Genomic DNA, 16,438 nt, shown 5'->3' on the forward strand with positions numbered 1-16,438 from the left:
TTTCTTGGGTTACTCTTAGGGACACAGAGATCGATGCGTTGAGAGAAAAGCTTTACAGGATGCAGGAGGACTGGGTCGAGGAGGAGTGCCATCGCGTGGAAGCTCAGTTAGCCCTGAAGGAGGCACGTCTGGAGATACAGCAGCTCAAACACGCGGTGGACACAGTCCGCGCCAGGCTCAGCGACGCCGGGGGCAACAGCGGGGACGTAAGTGTCCAGAAGTACTTCCAAGACATTAACACTCAAAACCACAAGCTTGAGAACCTGCTGCTTAACATGGAAATAGCTCAGGCCGGACTAGACAAGGAGGGAGAAGCCATAGCTGAACGCCGGAACCGAGTTGGGGGTTCTGCGCCAGCGTCTGTATCTGGGGAAAGTCCTGGAGTAATACCAAAACCAGCAATAGGGGTTAGGGGTTCTTGCTCTTGTGATGGTTCCCCGGCCCGCTCTGTGACACGGAGCTCCACCTATACCAAACTGAGTGATCAAGCAGGAGACCGCAATGCTGCAGATTTCCCTTGTCTTTCAGCAGACGGAACTCAGGACAGTGGCTTTGTGTGCTGTGGAGATGGTAGTAATATCCCGAGTCAGGCTGACTTGCTACTCGAGGCCGCATTTCTCTCAGAAGAAACTGCTACCTTGCTCAACTCCTACCCACAAAACTTCTCCTCCTCCATACCAAACTCTTTGCCTCACACTTACTCCCAAACCTTACCACATTCCTTCCCTCACATCCACTCAGTTCCCCCCAACATTCCGCACTCAGCTACCTACGAGAAGCTGTGCTCGGGAGACCGTCTATCGCCATTACGCTGTGGCCTGGGCGGAGGTGTCTGTATGAGCCACCCCTGCCTTTCCCACCATCACCTGTACCTGCATCCTCTACGTGAGACAGGTATTCAGACTGAGAGCTGTCCTATTCCAGCGACATCAGGGTGCCCGTCAGACCTGGATACCATCGCAGAACAGCGTACGTTCCGCTCTCAAGCTTGCAGCCCGACTTCAACCTGGTTGTCCGATGAAGGCGAGGAAGAATTGGACTCCATCACCACCACTACTTCTGTAACCACAGCGACTGTCTTGAGCGCAGCCACGGAGCCCATTCCGTGCTCTAAATTGCCTCGGGTTAATTCCATGCCACGATCTGCCACTGTAGCCTGTTCCATGGAGAGTCCGGTCTTTGAGGACGACAGGACAGAAAGTCCAGAAGAAGAATCTGCTGCGGTAGAAGTCCAGGGCCTGACAAAAGTAGTCCAACCCACAGTGGGACAGTTGGACACAGAAGCAGAGAGATTGGTACAAAATCAATTAAAGGAGAGAAAGGAAGGTCTATGGGCTGGAGAGGACAGACACCTTGACACACTCCAGTTGGAAACACCAGGACTGAGCCCATGTAGTAGCCCAGACTCAGTACAAGTCTTTGAAAAACCTCACACCTCCCAGCCAAAGAGATCCATTTCTCAAGAGGAAGAAGCTTATGTTCTTGTCCCAAGGGAAGAAGTAGAAATTAAAGAGCAAGCATGTGAAGAAGGCAATGAAGCATTGGCGGGGGAGGTGGATTCTGATTCTGCCCCAGGGCCCGTACAGAAAAGCTACTGGAGTCGTCACTTCCTGGTGGATCTCCTAGCAGTGGCGATCCCAGTGGTGCCGACGGTAGCATGGTTTTGTCGCGGCCCCGTCCGAGTGGGACAGCCCATGTACCACTTTGGGTCGCTGCTGAGGGGCTGCTGCACAGTGGCCCTGCACTCGCTGCGCAGGGGTGGAGGTTTGAGGCATTATCCTGCGGGCGGTGGAGACCTAGCCGGATCCAACATGTGAAGCTTCAGTACGTTTGACCATCATGAGTTATCAGGACTCCGGCGTCTTCAGTGAGGGGAGTGACAAGCGAGTAGAACGGCAGGATTCCGTGACTGGGTTGTCACGACCACTGGTCCTGGGTTGCGGATTGAATGTGCAGATTCTTTTGAAACGCAGGGAAAACCGCTGAGGTTTAATGCTGACTCGCGCGCGACTGATTCTGATTCGCACTTAGATGGACGTGTACACAAACTCGTCTGTAGTGTCTTCAAGGATGTCTCCTAGATGAGACACATCATCACCCCGAATCCATCCAAATGTAAAACTCATATTCCCTTTATCCTTCTTAAGACCTAAGTCCATAGTCATTACCAAGAAGGTTTAAGGTCCTCCATGCATCTTCTTCCGATTTCTGAGGGGCAGCATCCTAAGCAGGGAAGCCCAAACTTCCCTCTCTCTGGCTACTCGGTCTAGCTCCTCCCAGGGGGTTCCCGAGGTGTTCCAACGCCAGCAGAGACATGACCTGGGTCTTCATGAAGGCCTCCTAACCGGTCGGACTTGGCCTAAAAAAAACCTTTACATGGAGGCGTCTTGTGGCTCCTCTCAATGTGGAAATGCACCCGCTTTACTCCTCATCCTCACCTTATTGCTTAAAACCGTGCAAGAACTCAACCAAAAAAAAAACGGTAAACCTAACTTCTACCACTGATGCGGACTTATTCAAGAACTAAAAACACTCCTGGTGGTTGACTCTACCAAGTTACTGACCCTCTAGGACTTCAACGCCCACTCTTATTTGATTCCAACAGTTCATTGTAGACAACAACCGTGCTAGAAGTAGGCGCTCTCTGTGCTATACCGTCCTACGGACTAGATGTAGACCCTCCGGACACTAAAATGAATCATCCCAAGCTCCTTCGGCCATGCATTGCTGGAGATCACACTCAACTACAGCGGACCTTCGGAAATTAAGTCTCACATTCATTAGAATTATGTCGTGAAATAAGAAAAAAGATGAAAACAAGTACTTCCGTAATCCATAATAATCAATTGAGTGGGGGGGGGGAGCTGTTTTTTTGAAGACCAAAGCCGAGGATCTTGGTTGAGTTCCGAGGCTCCACTGCAGTTTTTGGTTGTTTTTTTGCTGACATTTTGTGTAAATATGTACAAGAACTAACTCAAAAGCCAAATGCTTGCCATCCCGACACAAAGTCGTTTTCATGACGGAACTAGTTGGTTTTCTTTCCTTCTTTTGTTGACATCTTTTTTTTTTGCACTATTGTTCACTTTATAAGCAATTACTTGAATTAGTGTACAGTATGCAAGTTAAGCGTAGTACATCCTCTTTTGTCTTCTCACTGGAAAGCCTTTCACGCACATGAATTCTTCATTGAGCCATCAACACCATATGAGCAAAAGTTTTGGGACACACGCCACACACAAACAAAATAAATGTAGTAATATTACAAGAAAAAAACTTATACTGGTAATAAAAAAAAAATTCCAAGGGAAAAAAAGATTGCAAGAAGAATAATGTTTATGTTTTCAAGAAGAATTTAAATTTGGAATATTACGAGAACGAGTCGGGAATATTGAGAAATTAATGTTGGGTTTTTGATGGTTTTTAAACTGGCTGCTGAAAGCAAGGGGACAATAAAATATATTTAAAAAAATGCAAGTATAAAATAGGGTACTTTGGAACCTCAGCTTGTAAGCTTGTCACTCAAAAATACTACAAAAATAATACTCCGCTTGAAAAAGAATTGAAATGATTCCGTGCTGAGACCTGGGTGAAAAAAACAACTTTGAGATAATGCTGTGTGAAAAATAAAACAATACGTAAAACAAAGAACTTCAGTAGTTTTATAAAGTATTGTGCTAAAAATGTCCAGCATTTACCTTGGAGAGTGGTCTTCTACAGTGTCTCCATCCACCTGCTTTTCTGTCAAACACACCATCAGCAGCTTCTCCACAGTTTCATGGATAAATGTCCTCCATTTAAAAAGTATGTTAACTAATATAATTAGAAATATTACAGTAAAAAAGGTTTAAACATCATGTGGTAAAATTCCAAAATTATTATTATTTTTTAATGTCAATATTCTAAGGGTAGGTTGTCTGTCACATTGTAGTACTGAGTGGATGTAAAGTCCCAACACTATTGTTCATATGATAGTGCTGATGTCAAATTATCGCTGTGTGCATCTGGGACAATCCTCACATGAATTTTGTCACCTCTTGGCCTTGGGCTAGAATGAGTTAGGGGATTAATTAATACATGAATAGGTAAATTAAGTAATTAATCATTGTGGCTTGTGCAGCCCTTTGAGACACTTGTGATTTAGGGCTATATAAATAAACATTGATTGATAATAAGTGAGTAAATGAGTGAATAAAATAAGTGGGTGAATGTGAAAATCAATGAGCAAGTGAGTAAATGAGTGAACAAGAGTAAGGGTATTAATGTGTAAATTAATTAATAAGCAAGTGAATGAATGAATACGTGATTGAATCAGTAAATAAATGAATAAATACATGAGTGAATGAATAAGTGAATGTATGAAAGAATGAGTGAGGTAATAAATTGGTAAATAAAAAGTGAATTAATAAATAGGAAAATGAATGATATAACTAATGAGCAAATGAATGGGTGAGTGATTAAATTAGTGTGTATGAACAAATGAGTGAATTAGTGCATAAATGCATGAGAATGGATGAATGTGTGAAGTTATGAATGAGAAAATGAAAGAGTGAATGAATAAGAAAATGAATGAGTGAATAAATGTGTATGAACAAATGAGTGAATTAATGAATTAGTGCATAAATGAAAGAGAACGGATGAATCTTTAGGGTTATGATTGAAAAAATGAATGAGTGAATAAATGGGTGAGTGAACAAATGTATTGTACAAATTGTACAAACAAATTAATGAATTAGTGCATAAATGAATGAGAATGAATGTGTGAGGTTATGAATGAGAAAATTAAAGGTGAATGAATAAGAAAATAATAAGTGAATAAAAGACAAAGTGAGTTAATGTGAAAATGAATTAGCAAGTGAGTAAATGACCGAATAAGAGTGAATGAATTAATGTGTATGTACATTAGTAAGCAAGTGAATGAGTGATGAAATGAATATGTGATTAAATGAGTATATGAATAGGCAGGTGGATAAATAAATGAGTGAATGAATAAGTAAATGTATGAACGAATGAGAGAGGTAATGAATTAGTATATAAATGAGTGAATTAATAAATAAGAACATGAACAATATAATTAATAAGCGAATAAATGGGTGAGTGAATAAATGTGTATGAACAAACGACTGAATTAATGAATTAGTGTTATGAAGGAAAGAGAACGGATAAATGTGTAGGGTTACGAATGAGAAAATGAATGGGTGAATGAAAGACTAAGTGAGTGAGTGTGAAAATTAATTAGCAAGTGAGTGAATGAGCGAATAAGAGTAAGTGAATTAATGTGTAAATACATTAAAAGGCAAGTGCAAGAGTGACGAAATGACTATGTGATTGAATGAGTATATAAGCAGGTGAATAAATAAATAAGTGAATGTATGAATTAGTAAATAAATTTGTGAATTAATAAATAAGAATATGAATGATAAAAATGATGAGCAAATAAATGGTTGAGTGAATAAATGAATTAGTGCAAAAAATGAAAGAATGCATGAATGTGTAGGGTTATGAATGAGTGAATAAAAAGAAAATGAATGAGCGAATATTACAAGAGTAAGTCAATAAATAAGTACATAAACAAGTGACTAAATGATGAGTGAGTGAATGAATGAATGCTTTTCTTTCTTTGGGGTCTCCAACAAAACGCTTGCGTTCTCGTTTTTCCACCTTTCAGCACTTTAGTCCCACAATGCATCTGGCCACCATGTTGTATGTAATGTAGACAAAGAGTACATGTATAAATGACATATAGATATATATATATACAGTATATATTAATACATGTATGATGCCTTTGTGTCAATATCCTGAATGTCCTTTTAGGTTGATTGTACACGTGATGTCGTCCTCTCAACATCAACGCAGACTGTAATTTTTTTTTGTCCACTACTGTACTTCAAATGCAATATGGTGTACAGTCAAGACATTAAAGCTCCGATATATGTACGACATGCAGGGACGTGTCTAATGATTGTGTTTTATTTGCTTGACGATAGTAGTATGTTGCTTACATTCATATCAGATTGCATACGTGGGAGATGAATACATGCATCCGGAAGCAGAATATACCTTTTTTTTTTTTTTTTTTAACAGGGACATTTAGAGGTGAGTTAAATGTAAAATCCGCATTCAAACAAGAGGCACCACACGCACAATTATTTAAGGACAGAAAGAACGCAGGAAATGTATCTTAAAAAAAGGTCATGGAAAGTGCACTTAGTGGCTCCGTCCAGCACATAGTCAGCTCCCAAGAAATGAAACTAACCTGTACCCCCCCCCCCATCTTGAAATATACGAGCACATTTTCAGCTTTTGTAGCTTTTTTTTTTGTCCGTAAATGAATAAATATCCAAACCAATTCAATCATTCATTAAATTGTGAAATGATTCATAAGACACCAATTAAATTATGGGAACTGTTTTATGACCAATATATTCATTTATTTATTTTATTTTTTTAATTGACTTATTTTTTTATGTAATTTATTTCATGAAATTGAAAAAAAGTGATTGTCCGGCTATTTTTCCAATGCATCGTCATGAAATACAATTACAAATATACATTTTATAAATTTCAAAATGCCAATAAATACATTGCAATTTAATACAATTATTAATATGTGCATTGGTCATGAAAAAGTGTTGTAATACCTCAAGGATAATAATATTGTGAAAATTTAATTTAAAAAAAAGAATACTAACAATGTTTTGGGAAATAACTGTAGGTAGAATTTATAATATTGTAAATACTAACTTGAGTTTTTTTAAAATGAGGCAAATAAAGTCGTCGGAAAAAATAATAATAATGAAATCATATCAAATGGGACAGGAAAAAATGTGGCAATAACATGAAAGTTGCATTTTGGGGGAAGTCTGTAAAAATTATAAGAGTACAGAAAAAAGGTGGAATATTACCATATAAATCTGTTTTTGTAAAAAAGAGAGAATAAATTTGAAATATTACAAGTAAAAAAAAAAGGTCAGTAGTACATTAGAAAAATAAAAGTTCCAAATTGCAATTCATACATTAATAACAGTTTACAGATATTTATTGATTGATATTTCACAAATGAATGAATGATTGGTAATTTAGCAAATTATTTCACATTTTACTGAATGAGTTCCGTATTTCATTTGATATTTATGTCATTTTGGCCGATGATAACGCTAGCTTCATGTAAGTGTATATCATGTGATCAATGTCTGCTAATATTACTGTGGAATTATTTAGATTTTTTTTTTTTTTTTTTTTTTTAAACGTGGGAGACGTGGCTTGTTTACAGCATCTTGGAGCATAAGGGGACGAGAAGAGAAATGAACGGAGAGGAAGCTCCGGACTTTGCGTGGATGGGAAAATAGAAACCATCTTGGACCGTCCTTTGACTCCAGCAAGAATGCGAAAATAAACAAAACTAAAAAAAAAGACATTTGGTGATCTTAGCAGACACCGAGGCAATTGTAAAGATGAAGTAAACAAAGAGGAGTAATGGCAGACGGTTGAAGGAAAGAATAAAAGAGATGTCGGCGTCTTTTACGAGACTCCCTGCTCTTTGTGCCGAGTCACACTTCGGGGATGGAGTGGTCCATGGCCGACTTGAGCAGGCTGCTGGACATCCTGGACCGCAACAGTTAAGAAAACAAAGTATTGCAGCGTGAGTTCAGTGTTACCACAGCGCCACCTGCTAGACGCTTTTCTCACTTGTCCACCAGTCCTTGTGGGCAAGTGGAAAAGTGTGACAATAACCATAGAACCCAGAGTGGCGCTGATGAGGGGTCGGCAACCCAAAATCTTGAAAGAGCCATATTGGACCAAAAATACAAAAACAAATCCGTCTGGAACTGCAAAAATTTAAAAGCCATATTACATACAGATAGTGTGTCATGAGATATAAATTGAATTATGAGGACTTAAAGGAAACTAAATGAGCTCAAAAATACCTACAAACTAGGCATAATGATGCAATATGTTAAGTGAAATGAATTATATTTATATAGCGCTTTTTCTCTAATGACACAAAGCGCTTTACATAGTGAAACCCAATATCTAATTTTTACATTTAAACCAGTGTGGGTGGCACTGGGAGCAGGTGGGTGAAGTGTCTTGCCCAAGGACACAACGGCAGTGACTAGGATGGCGGAAGCGGGGATCGAACATGCAACCCTCAAGTTGCTGGCACGGTCGCTCTACCAACCGAGCTACATACAACCCCTATATACAGCTAGCCTAAATAGCATGTTAGCATCGATTAGCTTGCAGTCTTGCAGTGACCAAATATATCTGTTTAGCACTCCACATAAGTCAATAACATCAACAAAACTCACCTTTGTGCATTGATGCACAACGTTAAAAGTGTGGTGGACAAAATGAGACAGAAAAAGAAGTGGCATGAAACACGTCTAAGAAAGTCGGAGAAAGTTATACATGTAAACAAACTAGGGTGAGTTCAAGGACCGCCAAACTTAGTAGGACAAAACGGCGCTCGCCAAACACTCGAATTAATGAAGCATGTTTAATATAAACAGTGTGCTTTATAACAATTAGGGAGGTTTGTGTCATAAAACCTTCTGCAGAAACCCTATTAAAACAAAAAATATGTTTTTTCCCCTCATCTTTTTCCATTTTTTTTAAATATATTTTTGAAAAAGCTCCAGAGAGCCACTAGGGCGGCGCTAAAGAGCCGCGGGTTGCCGACCCCTGATATATATATATATATATATATATATATATATATATATATATATATATATATATATATATATTAAATATACATATATATTACTTACCATTGACACAACGTGCCAACTTCACTGGTTTTGGGCTTTGTACCTATACTTTATACTTGGAGGGTCAAGCAGGCACGTACCTCTTAATCATGTGCTCGTAGATGAACTTGGGCATGATGGTGATGGTCATGGCAGTCGGGGAGGACGTGAGAATATCTTTTATCTGGGAATCCTGGAATTATGATGCAAATGTGTTTTACTGTCGTTTCCCTTTTAGGTATGATTTAAGCAAAGTAAGACAGACATATTTCTCAATGCTGTCTGTTTTATGTCAAGTGAAGAAGACCTTCTAGGAATTTACTTTTAAACTAAAGATTGTGCTGAGGTAAATTTGAAAATGAATCAGATATCTCAGGGTCAGCTACCTTGAGTCCAATGACGTTCTGCCCGTTGATCTCGCAGATGTAGTGGTCGGTCAGCAGGCCGTTGCGAGCGGCGGAGCCGTCCTTGACCAGCGATGTGATTTTCCCAGACTTGTAGATGAAGCCCACGTGACCCGAGCTGTCCTTGTGCATGGTGACAGTGCGCTGGAAGGGCCTAGACAACCGCAATTTGAAAAACAAATACAAATCAGGGTTATGGACTCAAGCATACAAATAATGGGGGTGAGTTTTTCCTTGCCCTTAAGTGGGCTCTGTACCGCGGATGTCGTTGTGGCTTGTGCAGCCCTTTGAGACACTTCTGATTTAGGGCTATATAAATAAACATTGATTGATTGATTGATTGATTGAAAAATGCGACTAAAAATGACCAGTAAAATAAGGATGAATATTACATACAGTACAGGCCAAAACTTTGGACACACCTTCTCATTCAATGTGTTTTCTTTATTTTCATGACTATTTAAATTGCAGATTGTCACTGAAGGCATCAAAACTATGAATGACATGTGGAGTTGTGTAACTGGGCATGACGTTAAATTGCATCTGGCAGTGGAGGCTCCTCTTTACTACTGTTACCCCAGGTGGCCCTTGGCAAAGGCCTAGTACCTGACTGCCCCCTAGCCAGGAATACGGTGAAGACCTCAAAAGCGGAGCAGGCGGAAGACGATAGATTTAAGAACTACCACAACGGCTCAATGGCGGGAGAAGGCTGCAGCAGAAAAGCGTCCCGCAGTCGTCTCAGACTCCATGCCACTGGACCCTGACCCGATTCCGTCAAGGATCATGTGGTGACTGTCTGTGCACCAGTCTCCCCACGTAAAACTAAGTCACGCACAGGCATCCCGATCAAGTGGGATCGTCATACTCGTTCGAGTGACCGCCGATGATGACTTAACAAAATAGGGTGAAATAACTGAAAACATGTTTTTTATTCTATTTTCTTCAAAATAGCCACCCTTTGCCCTGATTACTCTTTTTGCACACTCTTGGCATTCTCTCGGTGAGCTTCAAGCACACCTGTGAAGTGAAAACCGTTTCAGGTGAGCTTCAAGAGGTGGTCATAGTTTTGATGCCTTCAGTGACAATATACAAAATAGTCATGAAAATAAAATGTGTCCAAACTTTTGGCCTGTAATGTAGGTATAAAAAAAGCATATCTAATATATATATATGTATATAGCATCCATCCATCCATCCATCTTCTACCGCTTGTCCCTTTCAAGGTCGCGGGGGGTGCTGGAGCCTATCTCAGCTGCATTCAGGCTGTATGCGGGGTACACCCAGGACAAGTCGCCACCTCATCGCATAGTATGAATTTTATCGATCCTTGCACAGGGTTCGTAAATGGAAAAGTTCATATAGTGAAGCAATAAAAATATGAATAATGGGTTGCAGCTTCGACAAAAGTCCATATTTTAGTGAAGGTTCGTAAACAATATAAAGTGCTATACAGTTCTGTATGCTACAAATGTCCGGTAATGGCTTTTTTGCCGATATCCAAATTTCCGATATTGCCCAACTCTTAATTAACTATTCCGATATCAACCGATACGATATATACAGTCGTGGATTTAACAAATTACTGTGCCTAATTTTGTTGTGATGCCCCGCTGGATGCATTAAACAATGTAACAAGGTTTTCCAAAATAAATCAACTCGAGTTATGGAAAAAAAATGATGAAATGATCCATTTTAATAGCTACGGCATTAGCATATAGCATATAGCAGTTAGCCTCCCATGACCCACAATGCACTTCTGCCATGACCCGCCCCCGCCAAATTTTTATTGGTTGACGTGTGTTTGACAATTGCTGACATTTTCTTCGTCTCTTCCGCGAATGAGATAAATAATATTATTTGATATTTTACAGTAATGTGTTAATAATTTCACACATAAATCGCTCCGGAGTATATGTCGCACCCACCGGCCAAACTATGAAAAAAAACTGCGACTTATAATCCGAAAAATACAGTACTTCGAATGTACTCCTCGCAAAAAGTCATTTTTAAAATTCCAGAGCAGTTCCCTCCTTCTTTTCACGCTGGTTTGTTGAGTTTTTGGGACTCTTTTTGAGTTAGCGAAATGCACAAAACTTCTCAAAAGGCCAAAAAAAACTAACAAAAGTTACACGTCCTGGAATGTTGAGACGCGACTTCTCCTGCATAGCAAGTGAAGTGACAGGCTGAGCCTCCCTAATAATGTTTCGCCCTGTTTTTCCTGCCTGCAGGCACATTAATTAGGCATTCGTCTACAGCAGGCTTGGGCAATCATTTTGACTCAGGGGGGCCAAATTTAGAGGGAAAAAAATGTGTCTGGGGGCCGGTATATCTATTGTTAGGATCGCTAATACAAAAAAACTCACAATAATGTCTGATCGAATGGAATATAAAAAACTGAATGGAATATAATGATTTTTTTACTGAATAAGACTGCCAGAATGTACATGAAAACAAAGAATGTGGGACTTACAATATTAACTATGAACAATAAAACACTGAATATTGACAACATATGAACATCAGTCACACCCCACTGTCAAACGACATATTTTACAATCAAGCGAAACGCAACAAACGCAGCAAAATATGAACGCGAAGGGTACCTTTGATCAGATATATCTGATATATCACTAAGCTTTAGAACACCCGGGCTGGCCGCACTGGAAACACTCTGTGGAAACGCTCTCCGCCCACATTGCTTGGTGGCTCGTTTGAGCAGCTGTGATTACCATAGTAACTAATATATCACCATTAAAATACTTTGTGTAAAAGTCCTCTCTGCTGCGAGGGTTGTCCTGAGTCCGATAGATCTTTGTGAGCCCGGTAGACCGTTTGAATACAGTCTTTTTATTTTCATTCAACAGTCTGGATTGCTTTTCAGCAGTCTTTCTCAGACATGTTGATGCGTGTCTCTCTCTCTCTCTCCGACTCCCAACTCCAACCCCGTGTCTCGTACAGGCTGCAGCTAATAAAGGCGACAGGTGATTAGATAACAAGGCCCACCTGGGCCATCTACTCAACTGTCGCTGTGTTCGAGGCCAGTCCTTGCACACCCGTTCCGCGGCAGGCCCGCAGGCCACGCCCCCCTCCGCACTTTGTATAATTAAAGACTTACGGTAATTTGAAAACATCACGGCACATCACAATGGCAGCTACAGTTTCCATCTTAAAGACCTAAAAAAATTATTTGGGAATGTCCGGCGGGCCAGATGGTCTACAGAGACGTGCAAATGCATAAATGGCTTCATCCAAAAGTTAATACATCGAAAAGTTTGCATATAAAGGGGATTGTAAATCAAGGTTCCACTGTATTTTATCTGTTTTAAGTGCAATTTATTAAACAGCCAACAGAGGGAGCCAAAGTAAATGAGTTTGTGAAGGGAACAGATTATCCATCCATGCATCCATTTTCTACCGCTTAATCCCTTGGAGGGGGGGCGCTGGTGCCTATCTCAGCTACAATCGGGCGGAAGTCTGTGTACACCCTGGACAATTCGCCACCTCATCGCAGAGGAATAGATTATGGTTATGATAATCCTGGTTATTCAACACTGTGCAAAAATGTAAACATGATTCAAGAGATTATCCATGGTCCAACAATGGTATTAGAACTTCTTGTAAATTTTGCAGCATTATTGAAGACTTAGAGTGCGCCGGGCAGCCGCAAAGAGGAAATAAATGCAGTCCTTCCACATCTGAATAAAAAGTAACGCCTAAAACAAACAATATTAAATTACAACCCTCACCTGTCCCTGACCACCATCTCAATGCGGGTCTCGGCCGCAGCCTTCAGGGCCTTGTGGGACTTATCCACGCTCCAGCCGGCGCAGTTCTGCCCGTTGATCTGAAGTACCTGGTCGCCGAAGCGCAGGCCGGCCAAGGCAGCGGGGGAGTTGGCCTGTACCAGCTGAACAAACACTCCCTGCGATAAGGAGACGAGGAACAAGAAGAAATAGAATAACAAGAAAGAACAATAAGAAAGAGTAACAAAGGGATACGACAAGGATATTTGAATATATAGGCTCACCTTGACGTCTTGCCATATTTATTTATTCATATATTTACTAAGTACAGCCTCTATTTCTAAGAAACAGGTGCCACACCTCAAATAAACTATATTTGCCTCAGATAGATAAATACATTAATTAATAAATGAACTGGACATCTTTACCACATCAAACTACGTGGCATCTGTAAAGCTGACATTCATGGTCGTGTTAGTACTACACAAAGGCCCCGTTTACAATGCACATCAAAACTGATTTATTTGCATTCAAGTGACACAGATCAGATTTTTTACAAAAAACATACATGAAGTTTGGTTCTTTTATGAATTCATTCTGGGTCTACTGAAAATGTGACCAAATCTGCTGGGTCAAAAGTATACATACAGCAATGTTAATATTTGTTTACATGTCCCTTGGCAAGTTTCACTGCCACAAGGCGCGTTTTGAATTTTTGACCACTCCTATTGACTAAATTGGTGCAGTCCAGTTAAATGTGTTGGTTTACTCACATGGACTTGTTTCTTCAGCATTGTCCACACCTTTAAATCAGGAGTTTGGGAAGGCCATTCCAAAACCTTAATTCTAGCCAGATTTAGCTATTCCATTACCACTTTTGACATGTGTTTGGGGTCATTGTCCTGTTGGAACGCCCAACTGCGCCCAAGACCCAACCTCCGATTTCAGGTTGTCCTGAAGAACTTGGAACTAATCCTCCTTTTTCATTGTCCCATTTACTCTCTGTAAAGCACCAGTTCCATTGGCAGCAAAGCAGGCCCAGAGCATAATACTACCACCACCATGCTTGACGGTAGGTTTGGTGTTCCTGGGATTAAAGGCCTCACCTTTCTCCTCCGAACATATTGCTGGGTAGTGTGGCCCACCAGCTCAATTTTTGTTTCATCTGACACCACATAGACAAAGATAAGACCTTCTGCAGAAAAGTTCTGTGGTCAATAGATCCATAATAAATTCATTAAAGAACCAAACTTTTGAAACAGCAGATTTGGTCACATTTTCAGTAGGAAAAAAAAGGTCTTCTCATTTAACACTTATTCGTTTAAGTTTTTTTTATGGACAATTCTATTCTTTTCTTGATGGCTAAATGCATCTTAATTACAGACATGATGAACCAGCATTAAAAATTATGTGTGCAAAAAAAAAACTTAAAACCTGACAAACGTTGCACCCTGGCTGTCTTCTACTCTCTGCAGTTAAAGGGGAACATTATCACAATTTCAAAAGGGTTAAAAACAATAAAAATCAGTTCCCAGTGGCTTGATGTATTTTTTGAAGTTTTTTTCAAAACTTTACCGGTCTCGGAATATCCCTAAATAAAGCTTTAAAGTGCCTTATTTTCGCTCTCTGCAAAGACACTGGCCATTTCCCTGTGACGTCACACAGTGCTGCCAATGTAAACAAACAATGGGAATACCACAGCAAGATATAGTGACATTAGCTCGGATTCAAACTCGGATTTCAGCGACTTAAGCGATTCAACAGATTACGCATGTATTGAAACAGATGGTTGGAGTATGAAAGTATTGAAGAAGAAACTGAAGCTATTGAGCGAATAGCTATTGACGCTATTCATAGCCATAGCATGGCCGAATAGCTGCGTTAGCATCGCCGGTAAAATATGCGGACCAAACGATCAGGACTTTCGCATCTTGTGACACTGGAGCAACTTAAATCCGTCGATTGGTAAGTGTTTTTTTCGCATTAAATGTGGGTGGGAAGAAACGTAATATAGTTGCAAATGCATCTACAGGTTATCCATACATCTCTGTACCATGTCTGCTTTAGCACCGCCGGTAAATAGCATGTTAGCATCGATTAGCTGGCAGTCAACATCAACAAAACTCACCTTTGTGATTTCGTTGACTATCGTTGCAAATGCATTTGCAGGTTATCCATACATCTCTGTGCCATGTCTGCCTTAGCATCGCCGGTAAAATATGGAGAAACTCTAGCACATTCAATTGGGGTCTGGCGGCAGACACTTTGGCATCTTCGGGCCAGTGGTGCAACTTGAATCCCTCCCTGTTAATGTTGTTACACCCTCCGACAACACACCGTCGAGGCATGATGTCTCCAAGGTTCCAAAAAATAGTCAAAAAAACGGAAAATAACAGAGCTGAGACCCAGTGTTTGTAATGTGTTGAAAATGAAAAGGGCGGGTGTGTTACCTCGGCGACGTCACATTCTGACGTCATCGCCTCCAAAGCGATAAACAGAAAGACTTTTAATTCGCCAAAATTCACCCATTTAGAGTTCGGAAATCGGTTAAAAAAATGGATGGTCTTTTTTCTGCACCATCAAGGTATATATTGACGCTTACATAGGTCTGGTGATAATGTTCCCCTTTAAGCAAAACAACTCCCGAGGTCCTTACATAAGAAGATCCAGTTTTCCGGGTGTCCCTCCAAGGATGAGCTAAGTGTTAGTGTAACCCGACACCAGATCAATAATTCAGCTTGTGGAGGAATCAAAGAGCAAAGATACACTGACTCACGTTGTCAATGGCCCTGAGGCGCAGTCCAACCTTGCCGTCCTGGTCCTTGCACAGGATGATTTCTCGCAGCCCTTGGCGGACCTCGGCCCTCCGGATGCCGACGTCGGAGCCCGTAATAGGGCACACCATCCCCGCCACACCCGAGTAGGAGGGCACCGCCACTTGCTGAAAGGGAAACCAAAAGTTTAGACATTCAAATTCAGCAAAAGGACTGTTGAATCACACAGAGGTGTCCGACGTGGGAGAAATGAATATTTTCTATCTCCTCCTCCATCTCTTCAGCTTTTTTTTTTTTTTGCCTTTGACTAAATTTTATCGAAATGAAAAACACCATTATGGAGGTGACCGAATGGTGAAGAGCACAGATTTTTTTTTCATGCGAGGGTGATGTGGAACACACACACGTGCACACCCACACAACCATACAAACACCAACACGCACACACACCACAGACAGAAGGCAGTGAAGACATCACACCCTCCCACAAAGTGCTCCAAGCCTTCATAACACCACCGCCATGCCGTGTCCTCATAGACAAGCAGCTCGAAGCTCTTATTTGCCTAAAAAACAGTTTTTCTTTTTATCCAGTAGTGAGGGTTGCTTGGTATGAAACGAGAGCTTCCTCACAGGTGTTTAATCAAGTATGTTTTAGGAGAAAGTAAACACCAGAAGTTTGTCAGAACCTTGACTGCGTTAAAATTGCTAATAACACTATCATGTTTAACGAAAATGAGAATGTATTTATTTTTTCAAATTAGGAA

The 16,438-nt window shown here is 40.5% G+C and overlaps 2 protein-coding genes across 4 annotated transcripts in view; one reads left to right on the forward strand and one right to left on the reverse strand.

Moving 5' to 3' along the window:
* Window positions 1-6,257, forward strand: part of snphb (syntaphilin b) — a 46,586-nt gene extending 40,329 nt beyond the window's left edge. For all 3 annotated transcript variants that reach the window (XM_061902719.1, XM_061902720.1, XM_061902721.1), the window contains one exon: window positions 20-6,257. In XM_061902719.1, the coding sequence (XP_061758703.1) occupies window positions 20-1,817 (1,798 nt within the window). In that variant the 3' untranslated portion in view covers window positions 1,818-6,257. The remainder of the gene's footprint in view (window positions 1-19) is intronic.
* sdcbp2 (syndecan binding protein (syntenin) 2) overlaps window positions 5,949-16,438 on the reverse strand; it is a 49,410-nt gene continuing 38,920 nt past the window's right edge. The window contains exons 5-9 of the mRNA XM_061902722.1: window positions 15,677-15,841; window positions 12,904-13,079; window positions 9,140-9,311; window positions 8,855-8,946; window positions 5,949-7,605 (exon numbers count right to left, since the gene is read on the reverse strand). Of these exons, the coding sequence (XP_061758706.1) occupies window positions 7,551-7,605; window positions 8,855-8,946; window positions 9,140-9,311; window positions 12,904-13,079; window positions 15,677-15,841 (660 nt within the window). The 3' untranslated portion in view covers window positions 5,949-7,550. The remainder of the gene's footprint in view (window positions 7,606-8,854; window positions 8,947-9,139; window positions 9,312-12,903; window positions 13,080-15,676; window positions 15,842-16,438) is intronic.

This window comes from Nerophis ophidion, linkage group LG06 (assembly GCF_033978795.1).
Source record: "Nerophis ophidion isolate RoL-2023_Sa linkage group LG06, RoL_Noph_v1.0, whole genome shotgun sequence".
Lineage (NCBI taxonomy): Eukaryota > Metazoa > Chordata > Actinopteri > Syngnathiformes > Syngnathidae > Nerophis > Nerophis ophidion.